At 36.7% G+C, this 27,417-nt stretch overlaps 2 protein-coding genes across 4 annotated transcripts in view; both read right to left on the bottom strand.

Moving 5' to 3' along the window:
- The window catches only part of LOC135693111 (venom factor-like), a 35,935-nt gene extending 30,972 nt beyond the window's left edge, over positions 1-4,963 (bottom strand). Inside the window, 4 exon segments of the mRNA XM_089111333.1 lie at positions 30-195; positions 1,335-1,360; positions 2,991-3,139; positions 4,805-4,963. Of these exon segments, the coding sequence (XP_088967459.1) occupies positions 30-195; positions 1,335-1,360; positions 2,991-3,139; positions 4,805-4,863 (400 nt within the window). The 5' untranslated portion in view covers positions 4,864-4,963.
- A 140-nt stretch (positions 4,964-5,103) lies between these two features.
- Positions 5,104-26,829, bottom strand: LOC135693927 (CAP-Gly domain-containing linker protein 4). 3 transcript variants are annotated; one of them, XM_089111334.1, is made up of 25 exons: positions 26,694-26,829; positions 26,264-26,518; positions 24,671-24,781; positions 22,518-22,607; positions 22,173-22,237; positions 21,252-21,339; positions 20,971-21,055; positions 20,450-20,505; positions 19,656-19,770; positions 19,135-19,223; positions 18,259-18,328; positions 17,579-17,679; positions 17,207-17,275; positions 14,516-14,651; positions 13,125-13,193; positions 12,163-12,221; positions 11,187-11,263; positions 10,938-11,060; positions 10,328-10,392; positions 9,646-9,781; positions 9,161-9,215; positions 8,089-8,191; positions 7,461-7,506; positions 7,073-7,192; positions 5,104-6,962 (listed from the first exon to the last, which is right to left on the bottom strand). In XM_089111334.1, the coding sequence occupies exons 2-24, from the start codon at positions 26,420-26,422 to the stop codon at positions 7,108-7,110; spliced, it is 2,052 nt and encodes a 683-aa protein (XP_088967460.1). In that variant the 5' UTR covers positions 26,423-26,518; positions 26,694-26,829; the 3' UTR covers positions 5,104-6,962; positions 7,073-7,107. The 3 variants fall into 3 exon arrangements, 2 of the variants coding, with proteins under 2 accessions (XP_088967460.1, XP_088967461.1); XM_089111335.1 differs by lacking the exons at positions 24,671-24,781; positions 26,264-26,518; positions 26,694-26,829 and adding an exon at positions 24,351-24,580; XR_016144258.1 differs by lacking the exons at positions 5,104-6,962; positions 7,073-7,192 and having other exon boundaries at positions 8,089-8,205.
- Between the last annotated feature and the right edge of the window lie 588 nt (positions 26,830-27,417).

Raw genomic sequence — 27,417 nt, 5'->3', positions numbered from 1 at the left:
ACCTGGTGTAGAAATTTTAATTAGCTTACCTTTCTCCCCTGGCGAATAAAGTGGCTTGTCTGTTTGAATAAAAACTGTACCGCTTTTCCAGTGCACCAGGACGGGGGCAACCTTATGAAAGCCAGGTGCTTTAACCACCAAGTTGACGTATATCTTATCTGCCCCAAATAGGTTAGGAAGATTTTGCTCTGTTATCTTTATAGAAAAAATAAATACGCAAGTTACAAAATGATCAGATACTTTGATGGATGGTTCAATTTTTGAAATTTTGCAAAAGCACCCCAGGCCTACACGTTTTTTATTTCAAGAAACTGTATTATAAGAAACTAGTAATAGGGTTGGCAAAAATTTTAGAATCTTTATTACTAGGCTCAAGGAGTCGATTGTGAGTACCGAGTTCTATTTATAATGTTCTCTATGCAAGCCTGCGATTCTGCTATCGGGCAGCATTTACTGGAAAACCCAGATTGTGCAAAAAACTATAATGGCGACATGTTTCAGATTTTGGGAAAGCCCAATCGTCGTTCAACCTAGCAGTTTTGGAATCTATCTACATAAGCACGAAAAAACCGCTACTGTGTAGAGAAAAGGAGTTCGTTTTCACCTTAGGACTCCATTGGTAACATTCTCAATAGGCAAGCGGCACTGATTGGTCAACCTCAACAGTCATGTGCTCGTGTTTCTGATTGGCCTCTTTCGATCCACAACTGGGTATATATATTTCTTAGCGTAGAGTTTTCGATCTATGTTCTGACGTTTTAAACTCTGAAGAGTGTCAGACGAAAAGCTTTAGTTTACAAAATTTTTTGCTTTTTTCAAAGCCATTTTCTTATTTTGTTGACTTCTCTTTGGAAAAGATAGTATACTTTGGATTTTCATTTGCGTTGGTTTTTCGTGACGATCTGTTTTTATATTCCAAAAGTGCTAAACTTCAAAACGATAAGGCAATATTAGATCACGAAAATAAGAAACCAACCAAGAACATTTTAGCACAAAAACGCCAAAAATTTGATGTCAAATTAAGAAACTTTTAGTACATAGTGCTGATCCATGTTTCTTATCAAGAAACGTGTAATTCATGTCACGAAAGTCTAAAAATATTCATAAAAAAGAATAGAAGATATTGGACTCAGTGGGGCCCCTATAGCATGAATACTGAACACCAATTAATCTAGTTTAAATCAAATGCCTGTATCTACCAGAGCATAAAATGTGTTTGGGCTTTCTATATCCATCAGTCTCGCAAAACGCAGCAGGAATTAGGAAATAGTTTTTCTTAGAAGATGATTCATAATAATAATACTAATGAGCTGAACTGATAGAAACAAACCAACCTTTAGCTTCACGACTTTGGGTTCACCTTTAAATTAAAAGAAAAATGAAATTAAGGAGGGCAGAGTTGTTATGCGGCAGTCAAAACATGGATGATTTCATGCGGATGGTAAGATAATTTGCTTCGTGATTATTGCTACAAAAAGTGCCGCGAAGTTTTGTCATATTGACCGGCGATTTGGTGAAAACCTTTCTTAGTTTGCTGTCCTTCGAAAAAGGTTGTACACAGCAGTCCAGAAAAACCTAGTTTTCGCCCACGTGAAAATGTTTGTTGGAGTGCTGATTTCGAAATTTGAAACGATTTTAATGCACTAACGTAGCTGTTGACAGAATCGGAAAGGCCCAAGGCCTACTCAAGATGATTAGCAAAGGTGCTGTAACAAGGCCCATAGCTAAAATAGTACCCTGGGTACCAGAGCCTGATGAACCCAGGGATAAAGTACAATAGACGGCTGCGGCGGCAAAGAATGAGTCCTTGCTCTAAAAATATTTCAGTGACTAGTTTCGAACTACATTTCTGGGACTAAATGATGGAGTTTTTGGCACCCAGGGTACTGAAATAGGTCCGGATGAAAACACACTGGAATTTAACCAACACTGAATAGGCCCAATAATAATAGGCCGTTAATCCAGATTTGCCCAAACTGGGGTTAATCCGGCTCTGGGAGGGCCTTTGTCCGTCAAATGCTAAGTAATCTCATATTATCTCTATAACATATTTGTTGGGGAGATGAGATGCAGCAAGTTCTTGAGTATGAAATGAGTACCCCCGTTTTGGGGCCATTGCACATGCGTATTATATATTCTGAGTCAAAGAGGCATAGAACCCCCCGAGAAAGGAACAAACATAACTAACTTTGCGATCGAATTTCAAAACTAAGTGAGCGGTTGGAGCTTATCATTCACGTTGACATGGGAGTTTGATCATAGCTGAAATATCTTTCATACTGAAAAACCTGCCTGGATTCTCTGTTGTTTCATGTTTATTGTTTGTATTAAGGCTCACTTTACTTCCAAAGGTAAGCAAAAACATCGAGAATTTCATGACGCGGCCTAAGTGTTTACAGAGAGTAGACATTCGATGTAAACAATACAACCTGATTTTAACTGACCTCCGACACTAGAGCCAGACCAAGGCAACTAAAACAACAGACACTGTACCTTCAATTCAATTATTCGAATTTTTAAGGCGGAAAGCTTCGAATTTTGATCTTCTCCCTATGACTACATCTACAAAAAGTTCCGAGGAAACCCCTAAATGAAAAATAAACGAAAATACGTCCTTAAATTATATGCGTAAAACTCCTCAGAAATTACTAAAATTACTGTTCTCGACATGTTTGCGAGATCTCGTTGTGTTCCCTGGCTTTTGTTGCTGAGGATGGCCCGGGATTTTGTAGGGATAATTCGTTAGAATACGCATGCGTCCCTGCCCCTCGACGTTGATTGGCTCGAACAAATCATTAAGCCTTTTGTCTCAAACAATAGGAGTGAGATCTCATCTCCCCAACAAATATGATTTATGGAAAGCAATATATCCCTCGTTTTTTCTCAAAAGCCCTCCTTCCAATTGAATCTCTTTCTGACGACACTCCCATTAGGTCAATGATATAGAAGCACCTTAGGCATTAGGTGATTTGGAAACAAAGAAGTCTCACCTGGCTGGAAATTTTGCGTAACCCTGCTGATCATGGCAGCGCGACCTGGGGCCTGCAAGTACAGTTCAACATTGCAAGGACTTGCAACTTGAACAGAAATAGTCTCCTCCACATTCAGTCTGAAGACGTTTGGTGCAACAACGAAGTATCTGTAAAAGAGAACATAGGTACACTTTTTTAAATAAGAAAACTATTAAATTTTTTTCGAGCCTCGATATTTTTAAGACATTTTTGTTTGGAGTCTAAATATATTCTCAAAGAATTCTTATTCTTGTCAAATTTGATTTGGTTTTACGGGAACGTCAAAGCACTTGAATGCTGGTCGTATTGCACAAATCGCAAGAATTGCGTGAAAAGCAATCGATCAGCACAGGAAGCGGGTTTTAGCTAGGTATATATTATACGATACGGTGTATGGGGTTGGGCGAGGGTTAGGCAAGCTGAGGCAAATAGGATTTAAAAATGGAATTAATCTTCAATGGAAGTTTGGCAAATTTCACATCAACGAAATCTGTTCTTTTAATGTTAAAAGAGTCGAAATTTTTTTGGCGTGATAAAAATGCTTATATTCCGTGGGCATGTATCTTGTGTACTGCATTCAAAATTTGTACAAATTGAAGAAAATGTTCATCATATGTAGGCTCAATATCGCAAGAGCTTCCAACGCTTTGTGTTAGGACCCCACAGTTGGGACTCAAGCCCAGGGCAACTAGCTTGAGCCTCAGAAAATTTCGTAAGAGCTCATGCGCAGTATGTAAAAGTGTATCGTCGCGACGAAAATTTTATCTTGACGAAAAGTAGAACTGAGTTCAACTTTTTGCCAGACTTTTGACGATCGTCACAATATTAGCCAATAGAAAGAATTCAATGAATTTTCAGACTGCATGGCTCGACGTGTCTCCAAGTGGAATGGATTCACACTAGAGAAAAATAGAAGAAGAAACATGGGCTCTGACGCAGGTTGGAAAGTAGAGGGGCCAAGAGAAAATATAACAATCATAACAAAAGATTTTAAAAAAGCTCTATTGTTTTGCAAAAAAGTGAGGGGGCCATGGCCCCCCGGCCCCCCCCCCCTTCGTCGGAGGTCCTGAGAAAGTTCTTCCTCGAATAGCGTTATACCGTTTATTTCAAAGCTTAGGACTTAGTGAAATACAAAAGAGGACAATATAATCAACCTTGCAAAGTCAGGACCCCGTAAACAGGGAATAATTTTACAGGGCCTGAACAGTAAATAAACAAGGAAAAAATCAAAAGGGGAAAACATTGTAGAAAGAAAGAAAAAGTACCATAAATCGACATTTTTTTCGCAAATTACCTGGCTCATGGTAGCATCGCTGGCAGTTTGGCAGCTGTGACACAGACTTCAACAAAGCGGAAGTCCAGTTGGAATATTTTGAGTGAGCCAACTGAACAAATCTAGTTTGGTTCTAAGTTCGACCTCAGCTCAGCGCTACCCTGCCTCAATCTTAGATGTGCATTTGCCATGCTCTGCATACTGGCATGAGCAAACGTTACTAGATAGATCGTGGCTTTAGTAGTTATAATAACATAGAAGTCAGTTTAAGAAAAAAATTTCCAAACGCGCAGTTCATGTCATGTGCAAGAAGCAAAACAAAATCCGCAAAGCCTCCACTATTCGGAAGCTGTTGTAAAGTTCCTGCAGCTTTGGGATAAAACTTTGGGTTTTGCAAAACAGGTAGCTTCTGGAAAATCACAAGAAAGGAAAATCAGTCCTCTGCCATTTGTATTTGACAATGTTCACCTCAAGGATAAATCAATAGAGATGTTTTGTTAAGGCAAAACGACACACTCACCTCTGAGCTGATGAGGAAGATGCAACGGAGAGTAAAACGAAGGCCCACAAAAAGGCCATCGTAATGAAAACGCTTAAAATATTTCTTGAGAAGTAATGACTGTGCCTCTTCTCTCGCGCTTGGCAACTCGAAGATGCTAGGGCAAATGCGATTTCAGTCAATCTTTAAGCAATTCAAGCGGAAGCAAATTCATGACGTAAAAAGGAAGTTAAGGGTAAGTTATGTTCCGGGTCAAAACCATATGCCTTCATCAGGAATTAATTCAGTTCAATTCAACTTTGTTTATATAATACAGCCTTAAAAATACAATAAAAGCTAAATCAACATTACACGCTTTTTTTATAAGAAACCTACCTCAAGGCCTAGTTCCAAAAGTTCCTTATTCGTAGACCTGAAATCATCAAATTGTAGTACGAAAAATTCCTTAATACATAGTTCCTTAATTTTCACTGCACATCAACTGTCATAAAAATGTGCAGAAACAGGAAAAACATAGAAATTTTGAATTTTGCCTTTACTTGTGGCTAGAACTCAGGAGCAAAAACACAAAGAAGGCTATGTTAGGGATATTCCATGTCAAGTGTACCCAGCTTGTAAAGTGACCCTCATAGATTTTGCTGATAATTTGCGTAGGTGTAGTGCTCTATACGAAAATCTTACACCCAAAATTTAAGGGTTCTAGGTCAACCCGTTTCCGAGTAATGACTGGTCAAACATTGCAAAATTCCCAAAATTGGGGGCATCCGGACCACACCCAGATGCTCCTCGTTTCTGTTCTGTAGCACCTACAACAAAAATTTTGGTATCAAATAAAAGCTCTTGTAATTCTGAATCTGACTAAAACAACACAAAAATTCTGTCTCTTCAGTATACTTACACAATCAGTGCACCAAGATTTCAAATGTTGACCACGCCCAGAGGGCAATTTTGATTTTGATGAGAATTTTTTCAAATACTCCTTGGTTACCAGAAAATTGATACAGAAAGTTTCAGAGTGGGGTAAGATTGGGTTTTTACACAATGACTCATCTAAAGCAGGCAGGTTTGTGTAGAATGCCATTTTTAAAGGTTTTCTATACTGAAGCTTGTCAGGCCACAAAATGCTACCAGCTCATAAAAGCTTGGTATCATGTAACAAAGATATGTACAAAACAACTGCAAAAATGTTTGCTTTATCAAGATTTGACTGTAATCAAATATTGAGTTTAGTTCTGATTTAATTGAGCTGCAAAAGAACTCTTCTTAGATTCACTCTTTGTCAATCCATTGTATGGAAACGGTGCTTAAAATGGCGGCTCACAGAAGCAAAGGGCCTAAGCCGACAGGTTTTTAAAACATTTGGTTAATTATGCGTCACACTTCCTAAAATTTTACGACTACACCATTGACTCTGATGTAAAATTTCTGATTAAAACCATTAATAAAATATTTCAAGCATGAAACTAGGCAAAGTTTTTTGGAAGGGAACTTTAAAATCAACCTGCTTAGAGCAACTTAAAATTTAATAAAATTTAATTAAAATATCAGATATAAAAGAGAAAAAACATTTTTCTATCAAAATGTATAATCGTATAACTTTTCACGAAATAGAATTCTACTTTCTACAGTTTTACAGCTAAAGCTTATAACTATTACAATATAAACAAGATATATAGTTTCCTATCATACAAACATAGATTTATATATTTATTTATTCTTTTAAGGAGAAGGAATACAAACATACATAATCGAATCAAGAAGTACATTGGATTATTTGATATTGGTGTCACGTGTTCTCACTCAAAGTATGCGGGTTTGGATGACTCTGATTACGATGTTTGATCATGATTTTGATGACTTTGATTAGGACGATTGATGATGATTATGTTGACTTTGATTATGACGATTGATGATGATTATGTTGACTTTGATTATGACGATTGATGATGATTATGTTGACGGAGTTGATGGATTCTGCCAAACATAAAAAATATTATCAAAGAAATGCAGTATTTCCTTTACAAATTAATGGTTCAAATTTTAAAAAACACTTTTCAGCACTGAGCTGCCTCTTCGACCTTTAATGAAGCGGAGCCAGGTCGCTTGCTGTCCCCAAGAAAATTTCCTTTGAAATTTATGAAGGTAGAACTCTGAATACCAATAGGATGGCTGCATTGATCTAAAAAAAGAGAGTCCTTGAAATACACTCAAGACAAATAAACATCAAATAAATAAATAGATAAATAAATGAATAAACATTGAACTGAAAAAGAGATTTTATCTACCCACCTTGTTGTGAATATGTGCTTCACTGCACAAAAACCTTACAGCGCAGGAACAAGCATGCCACAATTAATCCCCCTGCATGTTGCACGGTGTGGTCGAATTAACAATCCATGTTTTGGTTTGCTGAAACCAAGAGAATATTTAATCCTTGAAATAATCCTGGCAGTGTTGCTATTTCCTTTTTATCTCCAGTTTATCTCCAGTTTTCAGGAAACGTGAAGAGGGTAACTGGGTTAAAGGAATAAGGATGGTGAATTTGCTTCACCACGAAGGTTGACGAATTCAAAGAATACGTAAAAAAAATAACAAGAACTAAAAGGGGAGGGATAAAGAATAAAACGATAAATGAATACTTATGTTGAAAAAATAAAGGTACAAAATTGGAACATACCAGGTAAAATATCTTTTGTCGCCGACAGCACCGTCGTTTTTGCCACCTTCAAGATAACATTAATACTCCGTACCAAGTTAAAAGGTGGTTTGACAATAAACATAGCATATTTTTTGAGAAGTTTGTTTATGACTTTACAAGACTTTTATTCGTATCAAATATTTCATAGGATGAGAGCTTTCAATTCAGAACTCCCAAAAACAAACATTTTGCAAATTGGAACCCGGAAAATAAAACGGGACAAATGTTGAAATATCGTTCGTCTTTAGCTGTTGAGAAGACATTTTACAATCTCTTGACTCAAGATCTAATATCAAATAAAAAATCAAACATTTCCCAATGTCCAATTTTCTCAATACTCTTATCGTAATTGGAACATTTAAAAAGGAACAACAGGATACCAATATTTTCAAGGACCAATCTATGACATTAAAGGCAATCTGTCACGACGTTGATTGGTTACAAGAACAAAGGGATTTTTATTGTTTCCAGTCCCCCTTTGATTTATCGCATTGTAAAAAATATGGCGGAGCGCTGGAATCGTGTTTAGGCTATTGTTCAAGCTATTGTTCTCATTAACCAATCCACAACGAGACAGATTGCCTTTAAGTCCTTTGATTCAACTTACTCGGTTTTCGAAGCTCGATCCCAAGCCAAATTCCATCTGAAAAGTCAACCAAACCAATGTAACGTACAATACCAAGCTCGTTATTGACGTAGACACTCATCCCCTGCGAAATAAAAACTATAAGATACAATAAGAAAATCAGCAAAGTATTCTTAAAATTACTACGGAATGTTAAACTGACGAGAGAAGTACTTGAAATGGAATGTCAAGTAGATATTGAAAGCTCTGAAGGCCACAATTGGTGGAAAGGCCAACTTATAATCTAGCTTAACATCAATGGACGCATGAATGGAGACGCGAGGGAGAGTACATTTACTTTCTAAACTATTGGACATGGTTCCTCGACCCACGGAAAGCATACACCACAAACAAAAACTTCTCCCGGGTGCATAGCCCTTGATAATTCAAAGTTGTAATTTCAATCGGATTATTAATTCTTGGAAAATATTTTGAACTATATGAGACTTAAATCCTTGCTCGGACTAAATTCGATGTGAATCTGTTGACAGAGAAAGACCTATTCGAAGTGTGTATGAAAAAGTCCCACATCTAAAGGCACTAGGCAATAAGTGTCCCCTAAACATTAGAATTTCATTTTAATAAAAGATTTCAATCCAAAAATAACGCTTGTCCAAACAGCATGAACAACTACAAGCCACAATTTGGAAGCATAGAAGCACGGTCTTCCTTTAAAAATTTACTGACTTAAAATTTGAAATAAACTTTCAATTTTTCATTTTTAATCTTTACATTTAATTCCAGCATGACCATTTTTTGATAGGCTCCCCGTCGGATCAGGGCCTCTACTAATAAGCGTCCCGGGATCAAGGTTAACACTTGGGATCAGCACCGGGGGCATTAAGTAATTTCCGGTAGATTCAACATCTTCTGGATCTAGAAATTTGTCTGTAGACCTCACTTTTCAGCCACCCCCCTTCCCCTCAAGTCAAAGAGGCCAAGATATGCCTCACTGTGGCGCGTCTTGTGGTTCTTGAGGTTACCTTTACGTGTTTGACAATAACAACCTATATATATCCTTTTGTAGTAAATAGGGCAGGTGGTAAGCTCTTACACATTTCAGCTTAAACGATGGATCGATTGTTGCTCCTTTTGGCTCGGCTGTGCTCCTGGAAGAGATAATAACGATGTTAAGAAACGTGAACGCAACCGAAAACGCAACCGAAAACGCAACCGAAAACGCAACCGAAAACCACAAAGTTACAAATTTCGCGTTTACCCATTCATTTGGCTTATTTTGACAACTGAGTCGTTACTTTCGAACATTTGATTAGTTAAGGTATTATAATATCTGCCCTCAGTAGGCTTACGTTCATAGAACAAGTTTAGTTTCAGATAATAGCAAGAAAAAGTTAAAAGCATAGAAAATAGTCCTACTGCTTTTCAAACCACATACAGAAAAGGGGGGATGAGGGAATTCGCTTGGGTTCCTTAGCTCTCAAATTCTCATTATTGGAAACGAAAGCCCCAAATAACAATAACGATGACATAAAATGAGACAACAAAATTAATACACAGAGTAGATATTACAAGACTCACATTTGTTTGACAACGTTTGCTCCATGTTCCCTTTTATCAAAGTCTTCCAATTTGGCAGCCGGACATCTACCATTGCTCTTGGAGCTACTGTCAGATTCTAGACTGGACTTTCTTGCTTTAACTCCCGAGTTGGAACCTGTTGAAACGAGTAAGTATACTTTTAGAAGTATACAAAGATTGCTAGATGATGCATGGGATCTATTGTGGTATATATGACAACAGTTCTCTAATGAGCTAACAGGTTTAGGTGCGCACATGAGCTTTCAACGGAATGGTTTACAGTATAACCCTGTTTTGGAGTAAAAGCTTTGAAAACGTATGACTTTTCTTAGAGAAAGAACTAGACGAGAGCCCTACCGTGTTTTGCAGTCAAATCATTTGTTAGAAAATGAAAACCATCACAAATTCTCCACACCAGGGAATGGAGGTAAGAGTTTGTTGTGAAGTTCTACATAATTTGGGAATTTATATCTTGCTCAAAGCCAATTTTCCTTAAATGCAAACTTGGGTCGGTGACATTACAATTCTATGCAACTCTGTTCTACAATGTCCCCTTCCAACCATCCCTAGATATGCCATCCCCAAATAACACCAACCCATTTCGCAACCGCCCACCATAAGAGCTTCCATCGAAGCATCAAACTGTAAAAAGAAATTAAGAAAAGTCAAATTCTCTTGTTACCATTCTCCGTATGAGTTTGCTCTTCTTTATTTTCTTTTGATGTGTCTTCAGAATAGGAATGAAGTCTAAATGTAAAATAAGATAATTGTGGTAAAAACTTTTACTATTTGCCTACAATTGTTGCCTGTAAGCTATGCACGAAATTTGCAAACGTTAAGTATTACATAATAACCATTAAATAGACAGCAGTTCAGCGAGGTGCGGGAGTTGGGTTGGGGGCTTTTCAAATACCTCTTATTTGTCACAATAGCCATTGAAGACAGCATATCGAAGAGAAAACTGCTAGGGGGTCAAGACTTTGCTTAATTAAAGAGAAAAGAGAGGGGCAATTGGACCCGATTTAGTATGTTTAAAGGGCACTACAACATGCAGTCGTGTTAAAAGGCCTACGTTTCCAAAACTGCTTAATCATAAATTTTGTTTTCCTATGTTTTCTTAGATTTGATCTTGATGTGCAAAAGTGGGTGTGTCGGGTTGTTCCATGGCAGAAGGTGGCCGTGAACTAGGTGTCCTCAAATGACAGTGTCCGCACTTTCCAAACACTCTGATGATTCAAATATTCCAAGTTGATATATGATACAAATATCCAATTTCAAACACAATTTGTTACCTCTCAACTTTTGAGCTTGGAGCAAAAATTCCATAATTCATAGGGCACTCAAAATAGCGCACTCCAGACACTGATCCGTCATTTTTGCCAGATGGCTCATCTAGTTCGACTCCAACCCATATCCTGGGAAAGAGAAACACTGTTGAAAATATTTGAATGCTCTTAATGGAAGCGATTATTTGGATAGCGATTTTAGATATTACGAAATCTGAGGATATCACTCAAAACATTTGTTGATGTTAACATTACCCAGTAGCAAAGCTGGTCTCTCCTACAAACTGAACGTTCCCTCTTTTCTGTCCTGCCACCAATACATGTTGTCCGATCTAGTAAAACAAACATAGTTAAAACTAAATAAATTATATATAAGGCATGGTTTGATATGACAACTCTGCATTCACCTCAACCGACCTGACAACAACCCTGACTAGCTTTCAACTTTCATGAATAATGCGGAGGAGAAACTCCCTATTAGTCTTTTCTACCTTACGAAATCTTTCTTTCTAAAGTCTTTTCTACCTTACGAAATCTTTCTTTCTAAAGTCTTTTCTATCTTACGCAATCTTTTTTCAGTCTTTTATTATGTTACGACCCCTTTCATTCTTTTTATCTCTTTCAACTGCTTTCATCTCTTCTCACCAATAAAGACAATCGTTCATTTTAAATGAGAAATGCAATACTGCTGCAGGATATCATTAAGTGTTTCTAGTTTCACAAAACGACGGTCTATAAATGCCTTGAATCAAAATATAATACAGGACAAAGCAAGCAATAGTCAGTGAAAGTTTGTTTTGTTGTTGCAGTAATGTACTGACAGTGATCTAAAGTAGCTGACAGTAAGATATTTCAAAGGAAATTAATGCTACAGTTTACTAATTTTTCGTTATGAATGTAAAAAAAGCAAGATTATAGTTCATGAAAGTTCTCAGGCTATTCTGTCTGATCCAACTTACTAACAAACATAAGCAAACTTCTCATTGCATTCGCTTGGTCTGTAGAACAATGTTTACTTTATATAATGCCTGCCAATAGACTTGGTATAATGCACTAAATATTTGAACATTTATACTGCACCCCCGTCTCCTCCTTCGAACAATGCTACTTTATGCAATATCGAGGTTCGGTGTGTTCTAATTGGTTCATTCCAGATAACCGTAAGCAACAAAGTAATAAAGGGATTCTTAACAGGAATTGTAAAGCTGCAGAAATGTTTTTTCATACACACCGGGAACTTAGCTTTATAATGATTAACTTTCTCTTCATCCCTTGATAACAATGGCCTATCTAACAAAGAATAAAAGAAAATAGCTAATTAAGATTATAATTCACTGGCATTTGAACCTTCGGCAAGACACGAAAAGTGAATAAGAGAGTTAAAAGTTTCTCATTTACAGTCAACGTTAACAAGAAAGGGGAAGCTATGGAAAGTGAAACTAAATGGTGTTTAAAAAGGGGATTTTCTTTGATTGTTTAACTGAATTTGATCTTATCTGAGTTTTAAAATAGAATCCAAATATGACCTTTTGGTTATATGTCGCCATTGTTCGATCAAGTTACAAAACCACAAGTTTCGAATACTGTTTCATAAAATATGAAATGCTTCTGTATTTTCAAAAATTACTTCCAACTTTCTGGGCAAGAAAGCTTAAATTCTAAAGATTAATCCACTCTAATTTTCTAGAGCTTTGAACCAGCGATCAATGCTACACGATTAATAAAGAATACAAAAGGAATTTATTTTTTGAGATGCTCTGAACCAAGGAGTGGAATGGTTCAAGAGAAAAATCCAGAGTTTAGAACGCAATCCTTATTTCTTGTCGAAGAATGGTTTATTTTGATAAAATCGTGAGAAATTTTAGACTTGAATCCATAAAACCTGACTTAATGTCTCCCCCAAAATGAAAATAACAAGAAGCAATGCCCCTAACAATTTGCTTGTCACATTTCTTAATACTTTCCTGTCTACAAGCAGCCGTACTTGCATCTAACAAAGACAATTCCAAAACAAACCTAGAACATCATGAGCGATTCACGGAAACATAGATATCCTGAAATCCGGTGGCATTGGAGCATAATGGTAAACAAAAGATTCCGATGCCAAAAGAAAGTTATCCATGGTTAGCATGTGCTCAGTCAAGGTCATAACCCTGGTTTATGTTGACTCAAAACACACAGAAAACATCTAACCTGCAAATGAACCGTCTGGTGCCTCGTATTTCTTTGCTTTGGTCACTCTTGATACTGGGGCGAAGATTCCTTTAAAATGTTTGGAAAAGATCAGTTAAAATGACCGATATCTGTCAAGGGTAGGTAATGTGGACGGATATGCAATTCCTGGAAATAATATTAGTTTGCTTTTTCTGGGTAGTAAATTCTTAGGAACCCATGAAAATGAGACTTTGTAACTTGTGTACTATGTTATGGGACAGTGTAGATCATTAAACTATTCTCTTTTCGCTTATTTAATCAATAATGTAATTAATATGGCACATCCCTGCAAAAAAGAGCTTAAGAAGTTGAGAACTTATAGGCTGTCTTTCTTTGGTTGAGCATCTTCTATTAGAGAACATTTTAGGTTGATAAACCCATAAGGTTTTTGATATAAAAGTTACCTTCATGAAATTTTGAGAATGGATTATCAATAATTGCAGTCTGCGTGTTAGCAAAGTGAGCTACTAACCCCGTAAAACTCTGTATTGTTCATCTTTAAACAGATTTGCGTCCCAGAAAGAGAACTGAGTCAGAAATATACCCAATTGAAATAAGACCCTTCGACCTTGAACTGACCACCAGGCACCGAGGAGAGTTGAGAAAAGTGGGGGGGGGGGGTCTAGGAAAGTGGAGGGGGCTAAAACCGTATAAAAAGAGACTTTATTGGTAGTTGATTACTTGATATTTTGGATTTTTTGCAAAAAGTGTGGGGGGGGGTTAAAGCCCACTGCCCCCCTGCTCCGCGGTGCCTGACCACCCGCACCTTTCAAATAAGCATAGTCTGAGCCTTGAAAAAGTGAGTTTTCTTTGGAGTTTATTTATTCAATATATATTGAATAATACTTATTTAGCTAGTACTGCCATTTAATAAACAATATTTACTTAGCTTAGAACACTCATTTATTTAATTAGATTGTGATAGGTCCCTGAAACAGCCAGGACAGACAGATGGGAAATACCGACTTCCATGAAATTAAAAAAAAACGTTTTATCTACGACAATGGTTTTCTTCGAACTGTGTTGTTGCTAAAAACAACCACCTTTTCACTTCTTTATCGACTATCAACTACCTTCTAAAAGCAAATCTTTCTTTGAGAAAATCTCATATACTGTTATTCGCACACCTCACGTGACACAAAATGAACATCTGTGATAAGTTATATCCAGAGACACAGCTAGCATTGTTCATAGGGGAGTTCGTGCCCCTCGCTATAACAATCCTTTACCGTATACAGAGTCGATTTTGTTTCTATTATTTTCAAACAACGGTGCCCTTTCAATAATTCTATCCTTAGAACGATACGCGTGATATCCCTGCATTCACGCATATGAGTTTGACTGCAGAATAAAATTTGAACATTGCTCACCGTATTTTGGCTCACAGTCAAAGTATCGTACATTCCCAACAGAACCATCGTTCTTTCCGCTTGGTTCATTGAGAGCAATTCCTGCCCAGTGACCAGAGGCGAACTCAGTCGGCCCGCAGTACATCAAAGTGCCTCGCTAAAATTTGAAAAAATATACTCGTTAACTTGAAAAGTTCATTGTTTATAAAATTTAATGATATCAGATTATTCTAGCTTAGTTTGAGGGGCAGTTTACTCACAACTCTAGCGAACGATATTATACGAAACAAAAGGATTTCCAGGGATTTCTAGATAAAATTAAAGAGTTTCTGTCAAAGGTGTACGAGATTTACATGGAGTGACTTGCCCTACTGCTTCGTTTATACTTCGTTTATAAAGACTAATAAAAAATGTTTTGCTAAAGGATAGCTGCAAATAATTTTTTACAGAAGTAAATACGGACTTAGCAAAGATACTGTGAAATCTTGAAAAAAAAACAATTTCTTATGGAACAAAATGCTATTCGCTAGCTGCCAAAACCTAAGATCCTTGTCAGATTTTCGCAAAAATATTATTTTGCAAATCTTTGTTAGTGCTTTTGGTATCCAATGTGCAAACTTCAGGACTACATGGAAGAGGTTTGTCAACACTAAAAACAATTTTGTCTGACAGTTCTTAGTGTCTGACAGTAATTTTTTCTTACACGCGGGTTTTTACTGTTGTTTGAAGTTTTATACTCTAGTATGCTGGAGTGTCGGATGAAAAGTTAGCACTTTAGTATGCTATGTTTCCAGTATTCTTTGCGAATTTGGAAAAAATACCTTAGGAAAAATGCAAAGTGGACATCAGTAGGACAGAAACCTAGATAATCTGTTAGTGAATATGGCAGCCTGTTTATGTATATTTCAAGTGCATGTACTGTGATTTGATTACTCGTACGTTGATTGGTTTAGACCTAGCACTTGTACGTTGATTGGTTTAAACCAAGCTACTCACGCGTTGATTGGTTTACACCAAGCCACTTGTGCGTCGATTGGTTTGGACCAAGCTACTTGTACACTAATTGGTTTAGACCTAGCACTTGTACACTGACTGCTTTAGACCATGCTACTCGTACGTTGATTAGTTTAGACCAAGCTACTTGTACACTGACTGCTTTAGACCAAGCTACTCGAACGTTGATTGGTTTAGACCAAGCTACTCACACGTTGATTGGTTTAGACCAAGCTACTTGTACACTGATTGGCTTAGACCTAGCACTTGTACACTGACTGCTTTAAACCAAGCTACTCACACGTTGATTGGTTTAGACCAAGCTACTCACGCGTTGATTGGTTTACACCAAGCCACTTGTGCGTCGATCGGTTTGGACCAACCTACTTGTACACTAATTGGTTTAGACCAAGCTACTCACACGTTGATTGGTTTAGACCAAGCTACTCAAACGTTGATTAGTTTAGACCAAGCTACTTGTACACTGGTTGGTTTAGACCTAGCACTTGTAGGCTTATTGCTTTAGACCAAGCTACTCACACGTTAATTGGTTTAGACCAAGCTACTCACACGTTGATTGGTTTAGACCAAGCTACTCACACGTTGATTGGTTTAGACCAAGCTACTCAAACGTTGATTAGTTTAGACCAAGCTACTTGTACACTGGTTGGTTTAGACCTAGCACTTGTAGGCTTATTGCTTTAGACCAAGCTACTCACACGTTAATTGGTTTAGACCAAGCTACTCACACGTTGATTGGTTTAGACCAAGCTACTCACACGTTGATTGGTTTAGACCAAGCTACTCAAACGTTGATTAGTTTAGACCAAGCTACTTGTACACTGGTTGGTTTAGACCTAGCACTTGTAGGCTTATTGCTTTAGACCAAGCTACTCACACGTTAATTGGTTTAGACCAAGCTACTCAAACGTTGATTAGTTTAGACCAAGCTACTTGTACACTGGTTGGTTTAGACCTAGCACTTGTAGGCTTATTGCTTTAGACCAAGCTACTCACACGTTAATTGGTTTAGACCAAGCTACTCAAACGTTGATTAGTTTAGACCAAGCTACTTGTACACTGGTTGGTTTAGACCTAGCACTTGTAGGCTTATTGCTTTAGACCAAGCTACTCACACGTTAATTGGTTTAGACCAAGCTACTCACACGTTGATTGGTTTAGACCAAGCTACTCACACGTTGATTGGTTTAGACCAAGCTACTCAAACGTTGATTAGTTTAGACCAAGCTACTTGTACACTGGTTGGTTTAGACCTAGCACTTGTAGGCTTATTGCTTTAGACCAAGCTACTCACACGTTGATTGGTTTAGACCAAGCTACTCACACGTTAATTGGTTTAGACCAAGCTACTCACACGTTAATTGGTTTAGACCTAGCACTTGTACACTGGTTGGTTTAGACCAAGCTACTCGTACGGTGATTGGTTTAGACCAAGCTATAGAAACTCTGCCAATCCCATCGAAGAACGCTACTTGTATAGACACAGTGGCTTCCAAATTGTCACCAATTTCAACGATCTCTTCCGGCATTCTCGATATTCTTTGCCACCCTATTGTCACAGGTGAACTGACTTGGCAAATGATTTCTAACAAGTTGAATTTAAAACTCAAAGCAAGCTTCTTAAAGAAGTACGTTTATAGCTGTTGCTTCGTTTCCAATTTCCAAAAGGTATTATTTAAAATGACAGTAGTGACTAACCTTGCCAGAGACAATGACGTCATCACCTATGGACAGCCCTAGGGCATGCAGAGTCGCGTCGTTCAAACTCTAATGAAAAACAAGATCAAACTGCTTTGTCAGAAACTGTACAGTATGCAAATCTTGATAAATTAAGTACTAAAAAACCTCAGATTGACGACTACAAAAATATATTATATGAGACTAGAATCATTAATGCAGGTTTTTTTCTTTTTTTCCATCCCATTGAAAAGTTTGTAATAGCGAATTACTAGCCAACGAACTACTACATAACACTACGAAGACGACACCAGGAGGAGCAAAATATCATGACTACCCCCTGGCTTAAATACAGGTTTTAACAAAGGTTTATCAGAAGGGTTTTCTACAAACCTCCTTTTTGGACAACTTGGATGAATTTTCAGCATCCAGAAGAAGTGCCTGCATTTTAAGCATCAATGATTGCATTTCAGGGTTCTGTTCGAGAGATGATCCTGAAATATAAACTTAATTTGAGTCATACCAAAAACGTACGAAAAAAAATGCCCGGAGTCTTTGTTCAACGAGTTTAGGCCGTCCGTTATCAGGCAGATTTCTTTAGTTACGAAATATCTGTATGATAACAGCTTGTTGGTAAATGAACACATAAGGCCCATTTTGATTTGATTTTTTATTTCATTAGCACTTGGATGCGTAGAATAGGATGGTTGGATGCGTAGAATAGGATGGTTGGCAACACAAGGCAACACAAGACCATTAATGCATACATGAAGTTGTCTGATGATCGCATTAAGGGAGGAACTCATAGTTGCAACTTAAACCGCCCTGTTCTATACACTAAAGCGCATACAAACATACGCATAGACAAACAAAAAAGGTTTTGCTGCGGCTCTTCAACTCGGTTAAATAAGCAATATCTCACTTTTAATCAACACAATCTTTAAAGCAAAGAATAAACAGTCACTTTCTGATTTCCAGTTTATAACTTATACAAGTTTTAACAAAATCAATAAGCAGTTAAACAAATAATCGAAGATTTATCACATCACTGCTTAAATTGATATCAAACATACCTGGAGGAAGGCATTCCCTTGGCTTCCTGCCGCTTGCGTCTCGAAAATTCGGGTTTGCCTTGTGTTGAAGCTGATCAGTATAATAAAAATTTAACAGCATGAAAGAACATATACATAATTTTTTGCCAATTAGAAAGAAATATAAAATCATATATTTTCGATCGGTAATCAATGCCTCCTAATGAGAGAATACGCACAATTTTGTACCCGCATTCTAATAAGAATTTAAGAACAGGTCTAGAGTAAATATTTCTTAATCTCAGAGCCTATGCTACAAATTTTGATGTTCAGAATCCTAATTGAGGAAGGGTAGGTAAGTTTTTTAGTATGAAGTTCTACACTGCAACGTTGGTCAATACCAACCTAAACCTAAAAACACAACAAAAACTTAAATTTGACTTTTTTCATGACATTTGAAAACAATGATCAGTCAAAATGACTCTATCTGCATCGTTTAACTGAACGTCGTCTTCATTGTCGTTACCAACTTTGCAAACATCGGAAGCTTCGTATTACGTTAAGATTCGGCCAATTTTGTCCAAAGTCTTCGGTTTCTGGCCTTATGATGACGAATGGAGAACGCAGTCACAGACAGTATTTGCCAAAGGTTCACGGCCTGCAGTATATGGACTTCCAGGAAAAGGCATTCATTACAGAATAACGTGTACTATTGGAATGTTAAAAACAGGTTTATAATCCAAAGGCTGAGAAAATCCAGGTTCTATAAACGCGAGAAAAACAAAATGATACCAAGGCTATATTCACGATCAGGTTTAACTGATGTTTTTTGGCAATCAGTTCCGACTGATCAGTCTTCTCGCCGTTTAAGCATAAGCAATGAAGAAACAAAAATCAGAAAATTCAGTTGTATTTTACCAAGCATTTTGCAGCTTTGAGGCATAGATTTGAGCACGCGATATGCAGTGGGGTTCCGTTGTCAAACTCTTTGCATGGTGCATCTGCATCTAAACGAAACGTTCCAGCATAAATAATGCCTAATCATAACCGAGGCACACCAGGTTTAAAATACCATAGAGTTTTAAAACATATAAAACCTGAGTGAAAAAAATGTCAATGGGAAGTTGAGGCTTCATTTCATTCTCCTTTTCAAAGACAAAACGCAAGGGCATAACAGTCAATGCAAGTTTCAACTCCAAGAGAAATTCGTCTGGCATATGAAAAGAATCTAGCATTATTCATTACACGATATTTTTCATTCGTTATTGGTTTTAATAATTTCCACAACCATCAATATATCCTTTATTCACTGCAAAACAAAAAGTAGAGACCATTTATCTACTTCTTGTAGTCCGTTGGTGGAAAATAAGCCAAAGAAACTTATTGTATCATTCATAATGGACTGGGACATAATTTAAAAAAAAAGTATGGGCGCTTACCAGATCCACCGCTCGCGTTGAGGAGAATATTAATTACTGGAACAATGTCAAAGAACGTTGCATAATGGAGAGGCAGCATATCTGTCCATCTGCACTTCTGTGCAAAATCTGCACTCTGAAAAAAACAGTTTCTTTGTTAATAATTTGAAAATTCCTGCCATTAAGGGTTACCTCATCAACAAAGTTTCAAACATCGCGGCTAGTGAGGATGTCTAGATCTCCTTTGCAAATAAAGAATGGCTAATTCACTATGTTGGCAAATGAAAGGACCTGGACACCCCTGTGGCAGAACAGTGACAGCCATACCAAAAGTCACCTGTGAACATGGCAGCCCAGGTACTCCAGCCGCACAAAGTAATAAGAAAGCACCTGAAACTATTTCAGATATGGTAGAAAACTGCAGGAGCATAAGTCTCCAATATTCAGAAATACTGGCTCCACCAGCTAATTGATGACAATTTTTATGGTTGAGAATCAAGAAGTGCATATACAAGTATTATAAGTTTAACACTATTCCAGATTGCATTGTCTATTCTGACTCAACAGTGCTCAACGTGCAAAGGCACAGATCAATAGATATAGTAGATGATAGGCTAGAAATGAGACATGTTCTCGGTTACTCTGAGTTTCGTGCTTGTGCGCTCATCATAAGATTATAGTCTGTCCATAGATTATAGTCTGCCTGATGTGTGTGCAAGCACAAAACTCGGAGTAACACAGAACATGTCTCATTTCTAGCCTATCTTCTACTAAATTTAACACTATATATTTAGTAAATTATACAATTTAATCACCTTTTCAATAAGAGATTGTACGGTTTCACTAGCAACAACTGGATCACCAACTCCACCTTTAAAAAGAAAAGCAATAAATATGATTTTAAAAATATAACCATATATTCTTATATGTTCCAGCTTATAACATGTTCATGTTGTCTTAACCAATGGCAAAAAATACTTTATCTACCTTTAATATAACTAAAACACTCAATGAAGTTTTTCAGGATTTGTAATTTTAAAAGCCAAGATTTCTAGCTTACATACACAAATTTATTTTGGGATTAAATTATCAAAGCTTGATTCTATCCAGCAACAATTAAAAAGAGAAAACAGAAAATAACTCAGATCACTGACGCGGAGCCAAGGCCAAACGGAATTCATTGCCAGTGGTCTCGAGCCTCCTCTTTAATTGCCAAAATGCTACTCCTAACTGGTAAAACACCATATTTTGTGACATCTGTTTCATATTGGGGTATCACACACCCCCTCTACCAATAAAGACAATAGAGCAAAGAAATGCCAAAAAGGGGACATACCTGCGCCAGATTTTGATGCATAATGAAGCATTGTCATATCGGTGAGACCATCCCGGTCATTGACATGTCCACCCCTTCTAAGAATCTAAAATTTGAAAATATTTTTCATAAATCACAGCAATAACCATAAATCATTATTTCTTATAACCAAAAGCCGTGTAACTCAAAGCTAAACAAATCTTAAGCATTGAATTGCTTCAGCTAAATCAAAGTTAATGTACAAGATAAATAAAATCAAGCCCTTCAAATTATAGGTCTTTCATAGGTACAAATGGACTTACTTCTGTTATAAAAACATCAATATTTTGCTGAACTTGGGGTATCCATTGTCTCATAATAGCAAATATTTGAGATATTGTTGTTTCAGGGCTACAAGAAACCAAAGTATGATAAAATAAATATTTCAGCAATATATTTAAAGGCTTCTTCATGGAGAAATCTTCACAACAATCTGCCTGCATGGATGAGATTAGAAGGAAATCATCTGTCTAACAATATTTGTTAAAGGATATGTCCTCCAGGGCCTGAGAGGGGTGTAAGGTTGTCAACTGCCCACAACTGCCTATAAGTTGATTTTCTAAATGTGATATTACCACAAATTTGTAAAAATTTTGAAGCAATGACATAAAACTTGAATAATGAACTAATGATGCTAATTTTTTATTGGTAACTTGGCTTTTCACTCAAGTATAATGCGAACTGACTTTTCCATAAATAGTCTTCCTCTCCCATGTGGGCGAGACATGTTCTTGCAAGGGTGGTGAAAAGCCCGGTAAAAATCTAGCAAGAGTGAGTGTGATTGCCTGTGTGGAATGAAACACCTGTGTGAAACAAAAAAGCCTATTTATCTCACAATGATGTGCTTTTTTCCAAAGCAGGTATCCTTTATATAAAGCAGGCTTTCCTTTACAAAAAAATTACCAGAAGATAAATACTAAAGCTTGATTAAACACACACTTAGCAAATTGTTTTGAGGTAGCACAAATATAATGATGCAATGTTTATTTCACTCAGCTTTAAAATAAGGTTCAGGGCATTAGATAGAAGGCTTTAGAAAAAGGTAGAAGCATGAAAACATGGATTAATCACACAAGATATGCAATTATCAGTAAGAATTGAAACTAAGAAAATTAACTTGGTAATAATTTTCTTTGCAGCAATGGAGATGAAACAATAATGTCAAAACCAAATTAAGTACTCACTTTAGCAAAATTTCACTGCAGCCAACACATGTTGGGTCAAAAAATGATAGTTCAAGTTCTTGACACTGAAAAATGGTAATATATAGAAAACTAACGTTTCTTCAACTAATCCTATAGGAGTCCAAGCCAGTTCAATGTGGGAATATGAAAATGGGTACAGTAATCAAAGCATAATAATGATTTCAATTAATAAATTTCAGCATTCTAGATTTACAATCTACAAAAATTTATTGGTTCTAGTACCAAATAATTATTATGAAAAAATGATTCAGAAAATAGCCTTCATTTGAAGCTGGAATTTATTAATGAAAACACCTATAGAAATTATGTAGCAATTTTTCTTACCCTGTCACATAGTGGGCAGTCAACTCCAGGGTGTGAACAAGGTTTGACACGTGTAGGAATATCAAAGTCAACCAGGGTAAACCCATCTCCCTGTAGATAAAATATCAATTTGTTACTTAACAAAAATAAATTCAATTAGTAATCAAATTAATACTGGGCATAAATAAACCTAGTCTTGAATAATGCTAGCCATCACTGATTTGTGTGTTTGTTGTTGTTTATTATTGTCGCGTTGCGGTGTTCCTTATATGCTAAAATTTTCTTAGTTTTGATTCTAGGGATAAATTCTATGGGTCATAAATTCGAATAAAATCGAATAAATTCTAGGGACATAAATTCAAGGCCTGGCATTATTATCAAAATACTCAGTCTTAAAAAGGGTGTTTTAAATCACACTTTTATATGGAACATCAACATTGCAGTCTGTTATTTTCTTGTCATTTCATACAAAGAACTCCTAAAAAGAGCAAACATAATTTGAAGTTCAATAAACTTCAGGGAATTTTTTCACATACTAAGTAGTGGGGCAATTGCCCCTGCAGTCACAATGACTTTACATTGTTTCAAACAAGGTTTATATATAAACAAGGGTTTACCCTAGCAGCTAATTTCCCTTGGGAAAGGTTATAAGCAACTTCAATATTTCCTTTAAGGAAGATGAAAAGGGTGCTTGCCCTCACATTCTAACCAGAACTCAAGACAGCACTAGATATGAACTGCGAGTTTTTACTTATAGCTAAGCTGTATGCTCTCTCAAGTTCTGATGATTCCAGCAAAACTCCTGCTTCAAGTATAAATGGTGTGGCCTATTCCTAAAGGATGAAATAACTTAATATTTGCCAGGCAGATTTTGAAAAGCATAACAAATTGAAAGTTTGAGCTATTTTATCACCTTGCAGGAAGTTTGCTTTGGTGCTTCAAAATAGAAAAGAGGATGAAAACTTTGAGTTACAAAGATCAGATTGAAAAGGAAAACATTTGTTTGAGAAGACGACACACTTCTTTAATGAATGGAAATTCAAACGTTTTGGCAGATCTAAAAGAGATTTTTTTCTATAAAGCATCACAAATTTGGTCTTGTTTATGGCTGCAATTGTATGATATGAAGAAGAGCTATAAAGCGAAAGAAAAATTATCAGGGGAACAGACAATAAAGGGGTAAATTTATGAACATACTTTTTGCACATACTTTTAGAGTGCTTTATTTTGCATTGATATCTAAATGTTATCCTTATCCTATTTATACTCTATTATAAGTGCATGCAGCAGCCACCATTCCCAAGCCCCCATGGGTGCCACAGTTGTAAATAATGAAGGTTTCATATGCAATAAGCAAGTACCCTATGTAGGTTTATATGAATTTGCACCAGTGGCAGACACCTGGGGGGCAGGGGATTACCCCCCAATATTTTGGAATATGATGGTCTTTTGTTCTAAAACAATGGAAAACATGTGACATCATCTTATCAAAACAAAAGGCCTGCCCCCCAATATTGAGCAAGTGTCCGCCCCCTTATTTGCACCCAACCTAGGAGAGCAGAGCAAAATTAATTACTTCCAGATTTCTATACACTTATCGTTGGATCTAGGGCAAATGATTAAACTTGAAGACTTTCAAATATAAGCAAAAAATATAGGAAAATACTCTTCGTTGCACAATATAACGTGATTAAACTAGGGCCCCAGTAACATTTTCGGGATACGCGAGGTTTATGTAAAGATATTTTTATAGGCCTATAACATGAACTCAGTAACTTAGACCAATTCAAATAAACTATATAACTCTAGTAAACATATAGCTTAGTATTATAATCTATTTCGCAAAATACTTACACGAGTTTTCGTCATCCTTTAATGTGCACATCATATAAAACTATAGCATCTTATTTGTTTACTCTGTGTTCGAATGGTTGGAGCACATCACCCGGCATGTCAATAAACAATGTGGATGTGACACTGCGCATGCGCAAAAAATGAGCAATCACAACAGGGAATTAAATCGTGAGCCCCTCAATTTATTCTTTTGTCAAAGATCTTGGTCTCCTGCACTGGAGCCTACGAAACCTTATTCTACCTTAGCAAATAATTAAAAGAAGACATATTTCCTTTTACAGACAAGTAACGAAAGATTTAATGAAATATTGTTTGCTTACTTTTGACGACTCCCTGGAATAGAATAATCTACCGTGATTTTCCGGAGATGATGTGCTCCAACCGTTGATCAGCTTGGCCTCGACACTTCCACGTCGATGATGTACATGCCACTATAGAAAACAAGGAGATATAGTGGCTGGAGATAATGGGAATTCAAGAGAATTTCTGATGATGATGATCATCATTATCATCATCATCATCATCATCATCATCATCATCATCATCAATTAAATTAACTGAAGTACAATTTAGATGACAAATTAGAGCTTTTAACGGAAAAAAAGAAAAATTAATTAATTAACAGCAACAACAAGTAACAGTATGAACATGATTAAGCGACAACTATTAAAATTTATGTAAATTTAGCCAAAACGAACAAGGAAAGAGAAGCAACAACTACAACAAAGAACTTAGTCTGCTTTACAGGAGGTGACCTGCATTTTGTTGTACATAAAGATTCCCCTTATAAATCTTGCAATATTGGCCAAGAGTCTTTTATTGTTGTCTGTCTTTGTTATCAATATTTGATATTTTAGCATAGACGGGTATTTAACAAAATAGCTAGGAATATGATAATTTCTTATATGCAAAGAAGTGGGGCATTTCAAGAGTTTGTGGAACTCGTCTCCGATTTCGTTGGATGAACACATATTACATATATTCTTTGATCATAACTTATTTTGCCCCATCTGCCTGTTTCTAATGCCAATTTAAGGCTTGCTGTTCTAAACCAGACTAGATATTGTAATAACTTTGAAGGAAAAAGGTCAAGATCTTTTTCCTTTCCAAAATTTTTTTCTTCATACACGAATACATTTTCCCTTTATTCGACTCCTGCATTTTGCTATTCCATTGTTGTAGGAATTGGTCCTTTAAATTAGTCTATTGATTATGATGACAAAATTGATTGATTGATTGATTCAGGGCCCATGCCACTGGTGTAACGGAGACGAAAAACACAACGACTCGTGGAATGGGTAAGTAATTGACTGAATTTGAAGTTAATGGTTAAAGTATACACTCTTTTTTTATAAGAACCAGTAAATTTAGGTTCAGGCTGACTGTTCTTAATTTTTTCGAAAATCTGAGGCTTGATTGTTCTTAATTTGTTCTTAAATTAAGAGGGTGTAAGCAGTGCTATTGCTAGCTTTTTCGCTCTAAGGAGGTGGTCAGGCCTCATTTGCCAACAAAGTGAGTGACACAGCCTTAATTTGCTGACAAATTTGAATATTCACCGAAAAAGCACCGACGCATCGCTAAAAATCCTCGATTTTGAGAAAAATCCTCGATTTTGAGAAAAAACGTTGTTCAAAATTGCATTTTGCAGAAGCTCAGCCTCAGCTTGTTCTTAATTTGTTCTTAACTTTTGACCAGTTTTGAGGCTCGTGTTTTTAATAAAATTGTTCTTATAAAAAAAGAGTGTTTATACAAACGTGTGGCCATGGCCTCCCCACTTTTTTCCGAAGCACATGATTTCAAAGCTGCAAAAAATAAGCCTTGACCTCACTTTTGTCAGCCTTTGTGTGAAAAGATGAAAGATGTTGATTAATTATGATGTGTTACGGACAAAGATATTCATGGAGGTTGCTCACTTGCAAAGAAAGGGCAGAAGAAGATTCCACGGCTGCATCTGGATGGTCTGTGATCAGAATCAACGGCGCCTTCGTGCTTGCTGAATGATCGTCCTCGATGTCACAAATAGCGTCATTTTCATCATCGATCCAATCAAACACATGATCTGTTGCAGCCATAACATTGACCTTGTTCTGCTGTTCTGCCAGTATCTCCAAAGGAAATTCTGTTCTTACAGTCTCCCAATTTGATCAAACTTATCGCCGCCAGTGGAACTGCCGCAAAGAAAATTGCACATATTTAATAAAATCCTATTGAAGACACGCGTTTTAAATCAATGCCGACGGTCTTAACAACTGGAACAATTACACCATCATGCGATAGTTAGGCAACATATTAAACCCATTTGCAAAAGAAACAAAATTAGTATTAGTTAAATGTTTTCCAAACCTTTAAGGACTGCCAGGTGTGCAAGCTCTCTGAAATCGCATTTACAAGGACTCGAACATGCAAGTTATTCTTGAAAGTTAAAATTTTTCTCTAGCTGTCAAAGCTTATTGTTTTGAAAGACGAAGCGGCCAAAAACCTTACATTCAATATTTGCATTCCACAACACTTCGTTTAGAACCTTTCCTTTGTGGTAATCGGAAAAGCCTGTCACTTTGCATTTGTCAAAATTCTCGACATAAACGACTCTATTTGCATTCAAACGCACATCTTCGGCTCTCACTTCCTCCCTTTAAACGTTGCCAACAATTATATTTATTTTATGTCTGCAATTGCACAGATAGACTGCTTAACAAGTATGATTATTTAACAGCAGTTTTGTAACCAGGAATTTTTCCAAGAGATGTGAAATTGGGGTTTGTATCAGTAGAAGGGGGGCGGGCAACAGGGTCGAAGCTAAAAAGTTTAGAGAAAGTGGGTGTAGTCATAAGATTAGTAATTTTATATCAACTTCTCTGAAAGTTGGGCTGCTACAGAAATCTTAAGACATTAAAACTGTAACAAAATGATCATAACTAGACTAGGTGAGAAAAATATATGTACCGACGGACAAAGTTTTGGAGGAAAGCACCCTCCTTTGGCGACGCCCCTGGCGGGAACGCCGAATCTGCCTGTCAACCGAGCGAAGCGAAGCACTATTGTGTGGACTGGTGCACAATCGATATTG

This window comes from Rhopilema esculentum, chromosome 11 (genome assembly GCF_057945365.1).
Source record: "Rhopilema esculentum isolate cy_ngs chromosome 11, ASM5794536v1, whole genome shotgun sequence".
Taxonomy (NCBI): domain Eukaryota; kingdom Metazoa; phylum Cnidaria; class Scyphozoa; order Rhizostomeae; family Rhizostomatidae; genus Rhopilema; species Rhopilema esculentum.
The sequence above is the reverse complement of the archived record's forward strand: the minus strand, read 5'-3'. Positions and strand labels throughout refer to the sequence as shown.